A 15,929-nucleotide genomic window follows, 5' to 3' on the forward strand; every position below is an offset into this window, starting at 1 on the left:
CGTGGCTCCTTCTTCAGCCTTCATTATTCGGTGGGACCGAGGCTTAAGGAATTTCCTCCCTTCAGTGCACTTCTGTGTTTAAACAAAATAAAAACAATAAGTGAAAATTAAATAAAGTATAAATAAAGAAAGAATACGTTAAGGGCCCACAGTGTCCCCCTGTTGAGAACAAAGTATTAGAGGTTTTTATTGAAGAACAGTATCATGTTCACAGTGTCACGTGTTGACTCGAGGAGAGCGCTGAGTGGGTGGGCCAGGCTGAGCCTACCTGCATGGCTGTTGGCTGGCGCTGCTGAACCACGTGACCGCGCAACAACAAAAGACCAGAGGGAGAGGTTGCACTGCTCCGTGTTGTGTGACACAGCGCAGCGCTGCTCTTACAGACAGAGAGTAGACTTTGATGAATCTGCGTGTGCAGCAGTCAGTGCACGAGTGCATATTGATCTTTTTATACAAGGATCGTTCAATACCAGCGTTGGTTTCAATATTAGGATCGATCCGCCCACCTCTACTGATCGGGTAGCAAGAGTGCCTGTGTTACCGCCTGCTGAAAGCTGGACTTTCTGAGCGGGTTTTCTGGCCACAGCTGGCATGAGGATGTCTGTCCTCTCCGTCAGGTGTCTCTCAGGTTGATCCACAATAAATTCAAAGTTGTTCACCCAATTCTTGTTTTTTTACAGTCATTAATGACATTTGCTGTAAAATCATTCCACCCTGACTAAAGAACAGTTGAACGACGTCATTAAAAGTCTGAAATTACCACGACATTCATACCCATGATGGATGTGTGTATGTAAACCTCTGACCACAACTGAAAATGTTCAAGTAACCATGCACCTGTCTGTAGTGGTGTGTTTGACACTTTATAGCTTCATTCATACCAGTCGATCGCAAATAATCAGTATGTGCTTCAGATCATCCTTCCAGACAAAAAAAGGGTGTTTTGTTTGTTTATTCTTATTCTTGATCTTTGACTAAACTACTACAAAATCTAATCACCTCTAGATGTCTGCCCAAGTAATATTTCCACCAAGGCTGAAGCCATTTTTCTTACCTTGATCACACACACACACACAGCAAAGTGAAAATGATACCCTGCTATGGTCGACCCGCGGGGTAACAAACAGGAAGTACTTATCATCACTTTAAAATCTGCTAATATTTGATATTTGTGATTCAAACCACAGTGTTTGTTGCTGACAATGTGAATGCAGTTCTTTCCTTTAGATAAACGTCTGAATGTTGTTGCTCTGCTGTTGGGGAAGGTTAGAAATACATAACTATCTATTTCTTTGATGTAGACCACCCTCCTGAGTTCTATGAAGAGGTTGCTGAGAGGTTGGATAAGCTCGTCCATCGGTCCGCCAGTATCAGGACACCGAGTCCTGCATCAGGTAACTCCAGTCTTGCTTCCTATTATTCCACACGAACTGGTCCGTTTGTAACTAGTTAAAAGAGGAGCTTGTGTGTGTTGAGAGTGTGGTGGGGAGTTGGGAAGAGAGAGAGAGAGATTTATGAGTGACAGTGAATGTATCGGGTAAGAGGGGATCAGAAAACTGACATGACCACACAGATTTTCACCCAAAACCAGTTTGTAAAATATTTCTTGGAAATGAGGTGACCTGCAGGTTTACAATTTATTTCATTTATACAGCACCAGATCACAACAAAACTGCCTGAAGGCGCGTCACACAAGTAAGGTCTGACCTTACCGACCCCTCGAGATAGCACCCAGTGTTCCTTCTGTCACAGTGTAAATGTGGTTTGGTTTCTGACACATGATCTGTGTTGTTACACAGGTATCATTATTAATCTGTCATTATTAATGTCACAGAGAAGCCACTGGAGGTGGGGGTGCTGTAGTATTGGAGCTGAGCTCCTACAGGCAAGTGGAGATGCTGTTCTCCTGGCATTGCACAAAGTCTCATTTTTAATCTGGGAGACAGGTACCGGTATCATACCCGTGGACCGGAATAAAGGACTAGTCATCCCACTATGGAAAGAAAAGAATGGCCACAAGGCAACGACTACTTCTCTGTGTGCCAGGAAAGGTCCTTGGCAGGATTATGAAGAGGATTCAGTCCCAGTTCCTTGACACTCAGTGACACAACAGCCCAGCATCACAGTGCAGAAGCACCTGAGCTCTGCAGACGCTCAGTGAAAGAAGCGTAAATGTCAGCAGCGCTTGTTTGCAGCTGGTGTTGATTTGGTTGGCCAGGCTGCTGCTCTCTGGGACATCCTGAGAATTGACGGGATCCTCAACAAGTTACTGTACGTCACAGACAGCCATCATACAGATACTGCACAGAACCTCTGGGTTATTCCCAGTGAATACTGGCATTCATCAGGAATGTCCTCTGGCTTTTGCTGAGTTCAGTGATAACGGAGTGGGTGTTGTGTAGGGTTATGGAACCCGATATCTTAGGTGCCTTTGCTCAAGAGGAAATGTTGACTGACCTTGACTAAATATGGATAGGAATCAAGAACTGGTTCCAAAGTTTTCATTTTGAATCCATGACAGCTGTATTCCTCGGACACTAACATTCATTCATTTTCTATACCTGCTTACTCCAGCCAAGGCTCACCAGGGGATTGGAGCCTATCCCAGCTTTTACAGGGTGAACGGCGCGGTAAACCGTGGACCAGACTGTCACAGAGCTTGGGCGTTATGAATTCCTTCTTTTCTGTGCTGCTACTTTTCTGATACCAAACTGCCACACGAGAGGTTTTCCCAGTTTTGATTAGGATCAAACGAGCTCCCAGTATATATTGGCTGCATATCTGTCCTACTCATGCCAGCTCATCTCAGGGATGAGAATCACCCACTGATCAGTGTTTTCCTGACTTTGGGGGTTCATTTTGCTATCTGTCTATCATTTAAAATCCGGTGATGTGTGTGTGACAGTTCTCACATTAGCCACCAGGTGTTGCTGTTAGGCTGAGCAGTGTGGTGTGCACAAGAGTCTTACCGAAAGTGCTAAAGTAGTTCGAAAAAGAACTGTTATGCTAAGGGCTAAGCATGTTCCGCAGTTTGTTTGTGTCTGTATATGTTAATAAAGCTAGTTAACGAAACAAAGGCTGGGTAGCTCAGGTGGAATCAGTTCTCATTAACTGATTCCACCTGTTCAAAGTGATGTTAATCAGTGAAATCACCTGGTGGAGTGGGTGGTTGGAAAGAAAACCTGCGCACTCTCTGCCCTTTCTGGAAGTAGTTTGAGACCTCTGTCCTACCCTGTCAACATTAGTCTGATTGGTCCCCCCCCCCCGTCTGAACTCTGCGGCAGCCAAACAACCTGCAGGCCTGCTTTGATGTTGGACTGAATATCTACTGCTAAGGTAAATTAGTACTTATTAAAAAATGAATTAAAAGGGTAACAAAAATACAAATAAACTAAGAAAATAAAAAAAGGGTTGAACACATCAACAAGGGACATGGGTGGGGCCATGTTTCACCAGGTTTCAACATAAATTATTGAATAAGAGTAAAATACAACACAGACTAGCTAGACTAGAACTGTCTGTACGTGTTCTTTGTTTTTCCTTTCAGTACTGTAGATAGTGTCGACTTGGATTTTACATTGGACTGAGTGACTGTTTTTTTTAATTTGAAAAACACTTGTTGTGATCTTGAGTGGATTTTACCAGGATTTACTTGTACATTTGGTTTCGTTATTGACAAACATTGATTTGGAATGTCTGGTCACAATACATTTAGAAACAATTTATTATGAATTGTCATTCATGGCCAAGATTTTAAACAATTAAAATGATAAATGAGAGCATTTTTAATCCATATAAAATCATCTTTTCATCTGTTAAAATTCACCAGAATAGCTCCTTTTAAAGTGTGAAAAATTCAGTTTTCCCTCCCCCTCAGTCACCCACCAGTCTTTTTCCTTTCTGACTGTTCTCATCCTTGTCATCTCATAACTGACGTCCGGTACATTGTGGTCACATTATAAGATACTCGTGCGTAAAGCTCCAAGGATCTACAGCATCAGAGCTGAGCTCCTCCAGGTAGATGGAGATGTTATTCTCCTGATGTGGCAAGTAGTGCTGCACCGATACACTTATCTCCATGTGGGTACTCATTGATATGATTTGATTTGATCATTTATTTAGTCCCCATGGGGGCAATTCAGGTGCAGTCAGCAGTAAAAATTACATTACATTCATAAAACCACATCATACAAATTCATAAAAAACATAAAAACATAAAAAAAACATAAAAACACAGCAGAATAAATATACAAAACAAGAGCCCAGAAATAAGGTGCGAGTCAGTGTAGACTTAAGTGCAACAGTGAGTCCTTAGGTGTTATTTAGGAGAGCAATGGCTGTGGGAATAAAAGAGTTTTTAGGTTAAAAAATTTGTATTGATACAGAGTACCAATACAAATACTTAATGATACCATTACAGTTTTATGATGACTTTGAAAACATGTTTTATTTATCAGTTGTTCCTTATTTTTTGACTGTAACTGCTCCCAATATCATTAGCTTTGTTTGCCTTCACAAACATTTCACTTAAATCACGTAACTTCACTTTTTGACTTCAACAAACTGTGCTTTAACATTAACTGTGTGTTTCTTAACAAACATGATGCTGACAGACGTCTCACTGAAACGGAACCTGTAAAATATACAACACCAGGAACTGAACTGAAACTGTCCATCAATAACTTTATTTATGTCTGTGAGCACTAAAAGCTTTTTTGAAAACATGGAGCTAAATAAATCAACGCCAAAAGTTTTGTAATCTGAAAATAAAAAAAGATTGAAAAAATAAATTTTGAAACTAAAAATTAAAGTTTTGTAATCTGAAAATAAAAAAGATTTTGAAACTGAAATTTGAAACTGAAAAGTCAGTGTTTGTTCTTGAATTTTATAATCATTTAAAAAGTATTATCAAAATAAAAATAATAGTGTAAGATATCTATTTTTCAATTTAAATACATTTTTGATTCAGCTCTGTAATTTTTTTTGATGAAATAATTTATTTTTCTTTTTTCACCTTCAGATCTTTTTTTCACTTTCAGATCTTATTTTTTCAGTTTCAAACTTTTGGCCCGTTCTGACGTGGGGGGGGGGGCGTGGTTTCGATTGAGAGGGGCGTGGAATTGTGAGTGACAGCAGAGTAATCAGTCCTCACATGATGTTGCTTTCAGGAAACGTGGGTCCTTTGATAGATAATGACTCTGCTCCCGTCTCCATCGTTTACTACGCGGCTGGCGCGTGAAAGAAAATAGAGAGAATGAATGAGAATTCGCGCTCAGGAAGAGAGAGGTTGTACGGCCTGCTGGACGGGTACTCAGCGCCTGGGATCAAATCAATGGCACAATTGTACGGACGGTGCGGGGGAAGAGTGAGTGCCAGATCTTTGCTGAAGACATCAGCAAGATCATGGTACTCCTCAGGCACCGCTGACAGATTGCGGGGGACTTTAACCTCCTCATTAGCTGTCACACCGGGTGGAACCGAGGATCCTAAACATTCCCGGTGGCAGGTGTCGCTCCACTGCATCACTACCCCAGACGGCCAATCTATCCGGGGATTGTGCTTTAATATCCATGGAAACCCCAAAATCACTCGGGAGGTAGAAGGTGTTACATAAAACACAATCTCCTCCCTGTGATTTCCAGACACCACCAATGTCACTGGTTGTGTCTGATGTGTGATTAATGGGAGAAGGGTGCCATCTAGTGCCTGTACCTTCAATGGGGAAGGTAGTGCCACTAGGGGAGCCCTACCTCCCTAGCCCATCTGCTGTCCAACAGATTCCCTTCAGACCCCGTGTCCACCAGTGCTGGGGCGTGAAGGGTAAGATCCCCACAAAGGATCGTTACTGGGATGCGTGCTGATCTACGGGCTTTTCCCGCGTGGATGTTATGACCCACCCTTAACCCAGTCTCTAAGGGCGGGCGTTGAAGTTTAACCGTTTGGGGCAGTTTCTTTGTATGTGCTCATCAGAGCCACAGAAAAAACAATCCCCGCGAGCCAGCCTCCGTTGTCTGTCATGTGATTTTACTTTGGCCCTGCTCGTGTCCATAGCTTCGTCAGCACGGGGAGCTGTGGTTCCACGGGGCTCTCTGACTGTGGAGCGTGGAGACGGCGGCACCCTTTCGGACCCGGAAGGAAGAGGGACGGCTTGTGCCTGGCCACGCCCTTCGCCCTGCTCCCGACGGTGTTCTTCTAACCGGTTGTCTAACCGTATAACCAGGTCAACAAGCCCATCAAAATCCCGCGGCTCATCCTTAGCCAGCAGGTGGTCCTCCAGGACCGGAGACAGTCCGTTTACGAAGGCGGCGCGGAGTGCAACGTTATTCCAGCCGGACCTCGCAGCCGCGATGCGGAAGTCGACGGCATACTCGGCTGCACTCCGACGTCCCTGTTTCATAGACAGCAGCACAGTCGAAGCGGTCTCGCCTCTATTGGGATGATCAAACACTTGTTTAAACTCCCTCACAAACCCAGTATATGTTGTTAGGAGCCGTGAGTTTTGCTCCCAGAGCGCCGTAGCCCAAGCGCGTGCCTCTCCTCGAAGCAAATTGATGACATAAGCCACCCGGCTGGCATCTGACACGTACATGACGCTACGTTGTGCAAAGACGAGCGAGCACTGCATTAAGAAGTCCGCGCACGTCTCGACACAACCTCCGTACGGTTCCGGTGGGCTTATGTATGCTTCAGGGGATGGGGGGGGGGTTCGTTGAATCACCACTGGAACGTCTGTATTTTGTGCTCGGTCGGCTGGAGGAGGTGCTGCAGCAGCGCTTGGAGTGCCTGCTTCCACCTGGGCTGTGAGAGCCTCCATCCTCCGATTGAGTATGACGTTCTGCTCGGTTACTAAATCCAACCGAGCAGTGAAGGCGGTTAAGATGTGCTGCAGCTCTCCTAACATGCCTCCTGCCGACGCCTGTGCACCCTGTGTTTCCATTGGCGGTTCAAGCGATGGTTGATGCCCCTCGGGATCCATGACACTGGCCAAGAAATCCTGTTGCGAAAAGTGTAGGAATACGGATCCACAACAGGGGGCGCAAATGAACGGACAGTGGAATAAGCCAAATATAACAATTTAATGTTGTGAATGTGCACAACAGAGCAACAGACAACACAATTGAGATCACCAGTCAAATAAGTTACGGTGGTGTGTGAGCAGGCTCGAGGATAGAAGACGCCCGTCCAGAAAAGAGCCGGATCCCACACACCTTCCACTCCACCGGATCTGAAGCAATCCTGGAGCAGCCAAGCACTGGGTCCCCAGGTGGCCACTGCCTCTGGCTGTCAGATTGGGTACTGCTGGCAGAAAGAACAGACAGGTGATGGTGGGTGTATGAACACCCAGCAAACAGTTCAACACGAAGGTGAAAGCACCTCCACCTCTCAATCACGGAGTTTGTACAGATCCTGCAGTAACAATTAACAGTCTGCAAACTCAGAATACTGTCAGTACGTACAGAAGTAAAAACGTTACTACTGTATAAATCAAAGGCTGCGACGTTTACTTCACGGTAGACGATTTCTCGGCAGTGAGGTGAAGATGCTGCCCGGCTCTTATGGAGGTGTGGATGATGATGATGATGAGTAACTGCTGGTGTTGTAGATGAGTGACAGCTGCCACTCCCAGTGCTCCGGCGCCCTCACGTGCCTGAAGCCCGCACTTCAGGCAGGACGCCCTCTGGTGGTGGGCCAGCAGTACCTCCTCTTCAGCGGCCCACACAACACATTTCTAATTTTTAATCAAAATTGAATGATTAAGAGTATCAAAAGCTTTCTTTAAGTCTATAAAAATGCCAACTGCATATTTTTCTCTCTATAGCATTGGTTATCTCCTCTATGGTTTCAATTACTGCCATTGACGTGGACCGCTTACTCCTAAAACCATATTGGCATTCATTAAGAATTTCATACTTTCCAATAAATGACTCTAATCTATTATCATATAGCTTTTCCAAAATTTTAGAGAATTGTGGGAGTAAAGAGACTGGTCTATAGTTTGTAAAAATGTGTTTATCTCCACTTTTAAATAGAGGGACAACTTTAGCCATTTTCATTTTGCTTGGAAATTTTCCCATTATAAAGGATAAATTACAAATATATACAAGTGGTTTGACAATACTTTCTATTACTTTTTTAACCAGTATCATATTAATATCTTGAAAATCAGTTGAAGATTTACTTTTAAATTTTCTAACAATAGTAATAATTTCAAGTTCATCTACAGGAGAGAGAAAAAATGAATTTCTATTTCTCTTAATAAGTATTGGAGAATCAGGACCTTTACCAGAAATTTTATTGGCCAAATCCGGGCCAGTATTAACAAAAAAATCATTAAAATGATTTACAGTTTTACTCATCTCATAGTTATCTTTATCCTTCTCAATAAAATAATGTGGATATATCGTTTTTCTCCTTCCATGCTGCATAAGATCTTTTAATATTCCCCAAACCTTTTTTGTATCACATTTATTCCTCTCCAGTTGTTTTCTATAATATAATTTTTTACTAGTTCTTAATAGCTCTGTTAGTTTATTCTTATATAGCTTATATTTTCTTTCAGCTTCCTTAGTTTTCAATTTAATAAATATTTTGTAAAGACTATTTTTCATTCTACAACCATTCTGTAGACTTTTGGTCATCCAAGGACGTTCCACAAATCTTTTTTTACAACTATATTTCTTAATTGGACAGTGTGTGTCATATAATTCCATAAATATCTCCATAAACTTACTATAAGCTCTGTCCACCTCTTTCTCACAATAAATTAAGTTCCAATCCTGGGAATTTAAATCATTGTTCAGGGATTTAATTGCTTCCTCCAAACAAACCCGTTTATAGATGTGTTTTTTCCCTCTACAATCTATAATTTTGTTGTTATATATAATAAACACTGGTAGATGGTCCGATATATCACAGACCATTAGGCTGCCTGTAATGTCATTCATAGTGCTATTTGTGAAGATGTTATCAATTAAAGTGGAACTGTGATCTGTTACCCTGCTAGGTCTAGTTATAGTCAGATAAAGGCTCATGCCAAACATCATATTAAGAAAATCATTAGTCCATTTGTGCTTTGTTTGATTTAGTATATCTATATTAAAATCTCCACATATAAACAGTTTTATTTTCCTTCCTTGAAAATATTTTTCCTACACAGTCAATGAATAATTCTACATCAGTTCCTGGAGACCGATACAAACAACTCACAGTTACATTTCTCTCCGTATCATTATGGATTTCAATTGTAACAACTTCTAAAACATTATCTATAGCCAGAGTCATATCCTCTACTAATTTAAACCTAATGCTATTATGAATATATAGTGCCACTCCTCCACCTATTTTATTTTTCCTATTAACATACTTAAGTTCATATTCTTCTATTTCAAAGTCAATACCTTTGTCCTCATTAAACCAAGTTTCTGACAAAGCAATTATACTAAATGGATGTGCAAACTGCTGTATATATTCTTTGATAACATTAAAATTAGCATACATACTTCTACAGTTAAAGTGGATAATTGACAGTTTTTCCTTCATTGTCATAGCATGTAGAAAATCATCAACGGTATAATATTTAGAATCAACATTAAATGTAGAGTAAAAAGTATTATCCGGGTCTAGTTCATTTTCTAAGTCTTGAAAATTATAATCAGTATATGAAAATAGATTCAGTTGCTCCAAATGCATTGTCCTTTGATATAATTCTGAATCTGTACTCATCTTTTTTTTTTTATTAAATAAAAATGAATTCTATACTATTAGTAATAATCGATCAAGAATTACCATCTCTTGATCCATCTTTGTCTTTGTGTTCATCAAAGGCTCAAAATTCACCAGTAACTAAATCTCTAGTAGTAGTAGTAGTAGTAGACGTCCCCTCATAAATATCTAAGTCACTGAGGTTCTTAACCACCAACACCTTAGCCTCCTCCGGTGACCCATTGAGCTTAATAAAGACTTTACAGTTATTTACCCAAGTGCTTTGGATATTTTTTAGTTTCCTCAGGTGTCTGGCTTTTCTGGCAATTTCGGCATTTTTCCGTGTCAGGTGATCGTTCATATAGACACGTCCTCTCGTCTTCTTCTCGGTAATGTGTGACAGGCTTCCAAATCACTTACATCCAGTGAAATATCGTGCACATTGAGAAAGGCTGCTACCTGTTGCTCAATAGAGCTCGACTCTTCCTCACTGGGCTCATTCTGTTTTATTCACAATCACCGCATGAGCATACGACCTGGGTTTGATCTTAAACCCCGTGATTACAATATCTTTCATTCTTGTATATTGTTCCAACTCATCAACTTTCCTTTCAAGCTCTGTGATCCTCCTGTTCTTTTCCTTATTTTCTTCTCGTAATTGCTTCACTTCATCCAGAAGCGCAATGATTCTCTTTTGGTCCTGACGGATTAAAGCAACATCTTCCGTTAAAGTATCAAGTGACTTTCTGATTTCGTCACACTCCTCCAAAGAAAGGTTTCTCTTCGATGGCATCTTTGGACACAAATGTTTGTTTGCTAACCTACTTCTCGGCTAACTCAGTAGCTCAGTAGTACAAAATACTTGAAAAGGTCATGTTGCCTTATGCTGAAGAGGACATGCCCTTGAAATGGGTGTTTCAACAAGACAATGACCCCAAGCACACTAGTAAACCAGCAAAACCTTGGTTCCAAACCAACAAAAATGAATGCCTCGCAGATGTGAAGAAATCATGAAAAACTGTGGTTATACAACTAAATACTAGTTTAGTGATTCACAGGATTGATAGAAAAGCAGTTTGAACATAATAGTTTTGAGTTTGTAGCATCAACAGCAGATGCTACTATTATTGTGAACACCCCCTTTTCTACTTTTTTTTTTTACTAATAGCCCAATTTCATAGCCTTAAGAGTGTGCATATCATGAATGCTTGGTCTTGTTGGATTTGTGAGAATCTACTGAATCTACTGGTACCTTGTTTCCCATGTAACAATAAGAAATATACTCAAAACCTGGATTAATCTTTTTAGTCACATAGCACTACTATTATTCTGAACACTACTGTATTGATAAGGGAATCGATCATGGCATCGATATCGATAAAATCTTATCCATACCCAACCCTAGTCCCAATGTAGCCCTGCAGCCACAGCAAGTACAGGAGAGCTCAAAGCCTTCCTGGGAGAGAAGGCATGTGCAGGCACAGGACCAGTCACCCACCCTACCTGAAGGTGAGAAGTTTCTAAGGGCACTACAGACCAGTAACTAGCAAAACCCCCACAAGGGTATGACACCGTTGAACTCCTGGCCAATTCTCTTCACATCATGGAAGCTCCTCTCAACCAAGATGAGAAGCAACTGACTGGAATATGCACGTGAGTCAACACATGAGCACAGTTCAGACAGGCAGTGGAAACAATATCAGAGGGTCAGTGCACCAGCTCCGAGTTGATGGAGCAGTACAGCAGAACTCCATGATCAGGCAGACCCACCTGAGCACAGCCTGGATTGACTACAGGAAGGCCTACGGCTCGGTGCGCCACACATCAATACTTGGGTGACACTGTACAAAGCTCGCAGTACAGTGATAACCTGACGGTAACTCGATATTGATTAGCAGGTAACAGGAAAACGAAATGTAATGTTACTTCAGATGAGGTGATTGTTTCCTACACTTTATTTATTCATTTATTTGTTTGTTTTTTAGTGCCATGTGACAAGGAGGTGGTGGTGCAGCAGCTGGTTCAGGTCCTGTCACTGGAGGGTGACGTCATCAACACCAAGGTAGGTGCTTCCATCTCAAGGTGTTTGAAGCTGCACAGATTTGGTTCATTCCATCTCAAATCAACTAATTTCTGAGAAATGTCCCAGTTCACCCTCTCAAACCGTGGAGACAAACACCTGATAATTAGTTCCAGTGATACTAACTGAGAGGGATCACAGAAAAGAAAAAAGGTGAGCACAAATATAATGGTTTTGCCATTTTTAAGAAGACCTTTTATTTACAATGAAAAGAAGATATTCATTGTTTGAAGTAGTTGCTACACTACGCTATACTCGCTAATATAACAAACTGTAGTTTGTTATATTAAAGTCTGACATGAACAGTACGACTGAATAAAATGAGCCTTTGTCAGCATCATCAAAACTAATTCAAAAAGAACAAATAAAGGAGAGGGCAACAATAAGGATAACGTTACTTCCAGAGCACCTTCGGGATAAATTCCACTCTGTAAATGTCTTCTGCACTCGATCTCATCGAGAGCCATGCTCACATTTCATCCTCATTGTCCTGATATTTCTTTGTAATTATTGCCATGCTCAGGTCTTCACAGAGTGTCGCTGACTGAGTGCGAGCAGCCCGTCTGCTTTTGTGATGCTGTGTTTGTGTCAAAGTGCAGCTTTTATCTGCACTCACCATCAGTTTGATCTCACTGTCACAATGCATCACTGACCCTTACTGTTGGACTTGTTTCCAGGAAGAATGGGACCAAATAACTCCTGAAACATTTGGTCTCTTGGTGTCCTCAATGCCAAAATGTCTTTTAAGTGATGTGAGAAGGAATGGAAACATCACAGAGGGGAATGCTTTAAAGACCCAACTTTTTTTTATGTGTGTTTCAGGTGTAAAATGTAAGAATGGATGAATATGAACAAATGAAATGAAGCTGACCAGAAAATGAACAAAACAAACAACAAAAAAACTACACTGCAATGAAATAAATGTCAAACTAAATATGAGTCCTTGTGCCTCCCCTCCCCACTCCCCCAACTTTAATTTCAGTTTCAATTCATTCAATTTATATTGCGCCAACTCACAACAACTCAAGGCAACTCACATAAAAACAATTTAAAAACAGATTAAAAAGATTAAAAAGCACAATTTAAAAGACACAATTAAATAAAAGAAATAAAAGGCAAATAGCACAATAAAAATAGTAAAGACATAAAATGCTAAACATAAGCATGGGAGAACAAATGTGTTTTGAGCTGAGACTTAAAAATGTCCGCAGAATCAGACTGCCTCAGTGACACAGGGAGACTGTTCCACAGAGTAGGAGCCCGGTAAGAGAAAGCTCTTTGACCCACTGACTTTTGCTTTACTCTAAGAACACAAAGTAGTCTCGCATCCTGCAAACGCAGAGCCCGTGCCGGTACATAGGGTTTCACCAAGTCGGCCAGGTAGCAAGGTGCCAAGCCGTAAACAGTTTTGTAGGTTAGTGGTGAAACCTTAAAGTCTGCTCTCACAGAGACAGGAAGCCAATGAAGATATGCCAGAATGGGTTTACACCTTCTGATTCCCGTCAAAAGTCTGGCAGCAGTGTTCTGAACCAGCTGGAGACCCCTAATGCTGGACTGCGGTAACGCTGAAAATGGGACATCACAATAGTCCAATCCAGAAGAAACAAATGCATGAATCAGGGTCTCAGCATCAGCCATAGACAGGATGGGATGATTCTTTGCTATATTTCGCAAATGGAAGAAAGCAGTCCTCCTAATGTCTCTAATGTGGCAATCAAAGGGCAACGTAGGATCAAAAATTACCCCAAGGTTCCTCAATTTGTCCATATGATGTATAATACACAAAGCTAAGCACAAGCTGGTCAAATTGATGCCGGTGTCTCACTGGACCAAGAACCATCACTTCAGTCTTATCAGAGTTTAAAAGTAGAAAGTTACTAGACATCCAACTTCTCACTAATGCAAGGCAGATTCAAAATATCGTTGCTGTGTTTTTAGATCCAGGCAGACCCTTTTCTGCGCTCCACCTTGACCCGGCTTTCCTATGCATCATTCGCCAAACTTCTAGACACCTTCAGCAACAGCCAGGTACCTGACTCCCCCACCCTACAGCCTGCCGCTAGTCCAACACTGCAACGCATGGCTGTCACCATGGAGGTGTCACGGCGGATCGTAACTGCCACAGGCACCCAGCGTTTGCAAGGTTACGCAGAGTGTTACATGGACAAGTTTGCCCCCTGGGTCAAGCGTCAAGGTGGATGGGTGAGTATCCTGATCTAGTTAAATCACATCAAAGGTGCTGACATTCAGTCACGAAACCACACAGATTTGACCAGAAATGAATGAAGAACCAACGAACCACTAAACGTATTCGCCTGTTTACAAAATGTTGATAGTGTGTAGTTATTAACACTCTGTAGATCTTATAAGGCTTTTGTTAACACAGTAAGGGACCCCAGACTTCCCTTTCTGGGGCCACATTTACCAACTCTGAGTGGAGGATCTGGAGGCCTCTCCACCTCATCCTGGGTCTCCCCAGCTGGACGTGCCTGGAACACCACTCGAGGGAAGTGCCCAGGAGGCGTCCTTACCAGATGCCTGAACCACCTCAGCTGGTTCCTCTGAAGACGAAGCAGCAGCAGCTCCACTCCGAGCTCCTCACGAATGACTGAGTTTCTCACCTTGTCTCTAAGGGTACAGACAACATGACACCCACACGCAGGGGAGCGAACCCTACGAATGACATTTCCACACACACCCACGTGACAGAGATAGACACAAGGAGTATCGCAACCACGCACACACACACAGAGCACAGATACGACAGGGATACACACACAGATGACAACGAGAGGATGGAAGGATACACACACCGCACATACACTCAGACGTACACCAGACTCGAAACAGAGGACCACCCAAATACAAAGACGCGACATCACCCATTAGATGGATATACATGATACATATACAGGAGAAGAATGTACAGACAAAAGGCACACCCACAACAGTACCCCTCCCCCATGTGCTGGCCCCTGACAGCTCAATACTTTGGCAGAGACTGAAGTTCAGCCATGTGGTGAGCAGAGAAGCTGAAGTACAGTCATGTGGCTCCCCGGAGTTCCTGCCAGAGTTCTCCACCATTTCTGAGCCACAGATAATGTCCGGAGAGGGCGGTGACCCTTGGCGAGCGGCCGAATGATAGAGAGACTGCTAACGGCTGGAGAGGTGGGAGGAGTGCCAGCTGCGGAAGTACCTGGCCCGCTGGCTGTGAAGACGATCCAGAGTCTGACACCGATATTGGTGCTGCGGGCTGAAGATGGGCTGATTGGAGGAGGTTGAAAACAGTGTTGAACGTAGATAAACAAAAAGTGCCAGTGTTTATTTTTAGCCACCTGTTAATGCCCACACTAAAGTTCAGACAGCCCACTCCTGCAAGATTTACAATGGGTTCCACAGCAATCCCTGTGTGGCGTTATTAACGCTCTGCACCTGTTATTAGGCTGTGATTACTAATTAACGCTCTGTCGCAATTATTAGGCTGTACATAGTTATTAACGCTCTGCTGCAGTTATTAGGCTGTGTGTAGTTATTAACGCTCTGTCGCAATTATTAGGCTGTACGTAGTTATTAACGCTCTGCTGCAGTTATTAGGCTGTGTGTAGTTATTAACGCTCTGTCGCAATTATTAGGCTGTACGTAGTTATTAACGCTATGCTGCAGTTATTAGGCTGTATGTAGTTATAAACCTCTGCTGCAGTTATTAGGTTGAGTGTAGTTATTAACGCTCTGCTGCAGTTATTAGGCTGTGTGTAGTTATTAACGCTCTGCTGCAGTTATTAGGGTGTATGTAGTTATAAACCTCTGCTGCAGTTATTAGGTTGTGTGTAGTTATTAACGCTCTGTCGCAATTATTAGGCTGTACGTAGTTATTAATGCTATGCTGCAGTTATTAGGCTGTATGTAGTTATAAACCTCTGCTGCAGTTATTAGGTTGAGTGTAGTTATTTACGCTCTGCTGCAGTTATTAGGGTGTATGTAGTTATAAACCTCTGATGCAGTTATTAGGTTGAGTGTAGTTATTTACGCTCTGGTGCAGTTATTAGGGTGTATGTAGTTATTAACGCTCTGCTGCAGTTATTAGGCTGTGTGTAGTTATTAACGCTCTGCTGCAGTTATTAGGCTGTGTGTAGTTATTAACGCTCTG

At 42.3% G+C, this 15,929-nt stretch overlaps 1 protein-coding gene across 1 annotated transcript in view; it reads left to right on the forward strand.

Annotated features, from left to right (window-relative positions):
- The window catches only part of bcl2l12 (BCL2 like 12), a 145,764-nt gene that overhangs the window by 108,582 nt on the left and 21,253 nt on the right, over positions 1–15,929 (forward strand). Inside the window, exons 5-7 of the mRNA XM_034190792.1 lie at positions 1,302–1,394; positions 11,688–11,764; positions 13,721–13,984. Of these exons, the coding sequence (XP_034046683.1) occupies positions 1,302–1,394; positions 11,688–11,764; positions 13,721–13,984 (434 nt within the window). The remainder of the gene's footprint in view (positions 1–1,301; positions 1,395–11,687; positions 11,765–13,720; positions 13,985–15,929) is intronic.

The sequence above is a fragment of the Thalassophryne amazonica genome, chromosome 16 (assembly GCF_902500255.1).
Source record: "Thalassophryne amazonica chromosome 16, fThaAma1.1, whole genome shotgun sequence".
Classification (NCBI taxonomy): Eukaryota; Metazoa; Chordata; class Actinopteri; order Batrachoidiformes; family Batrachoididae; genus Thalassophryne; species Thalassophryne amazonica.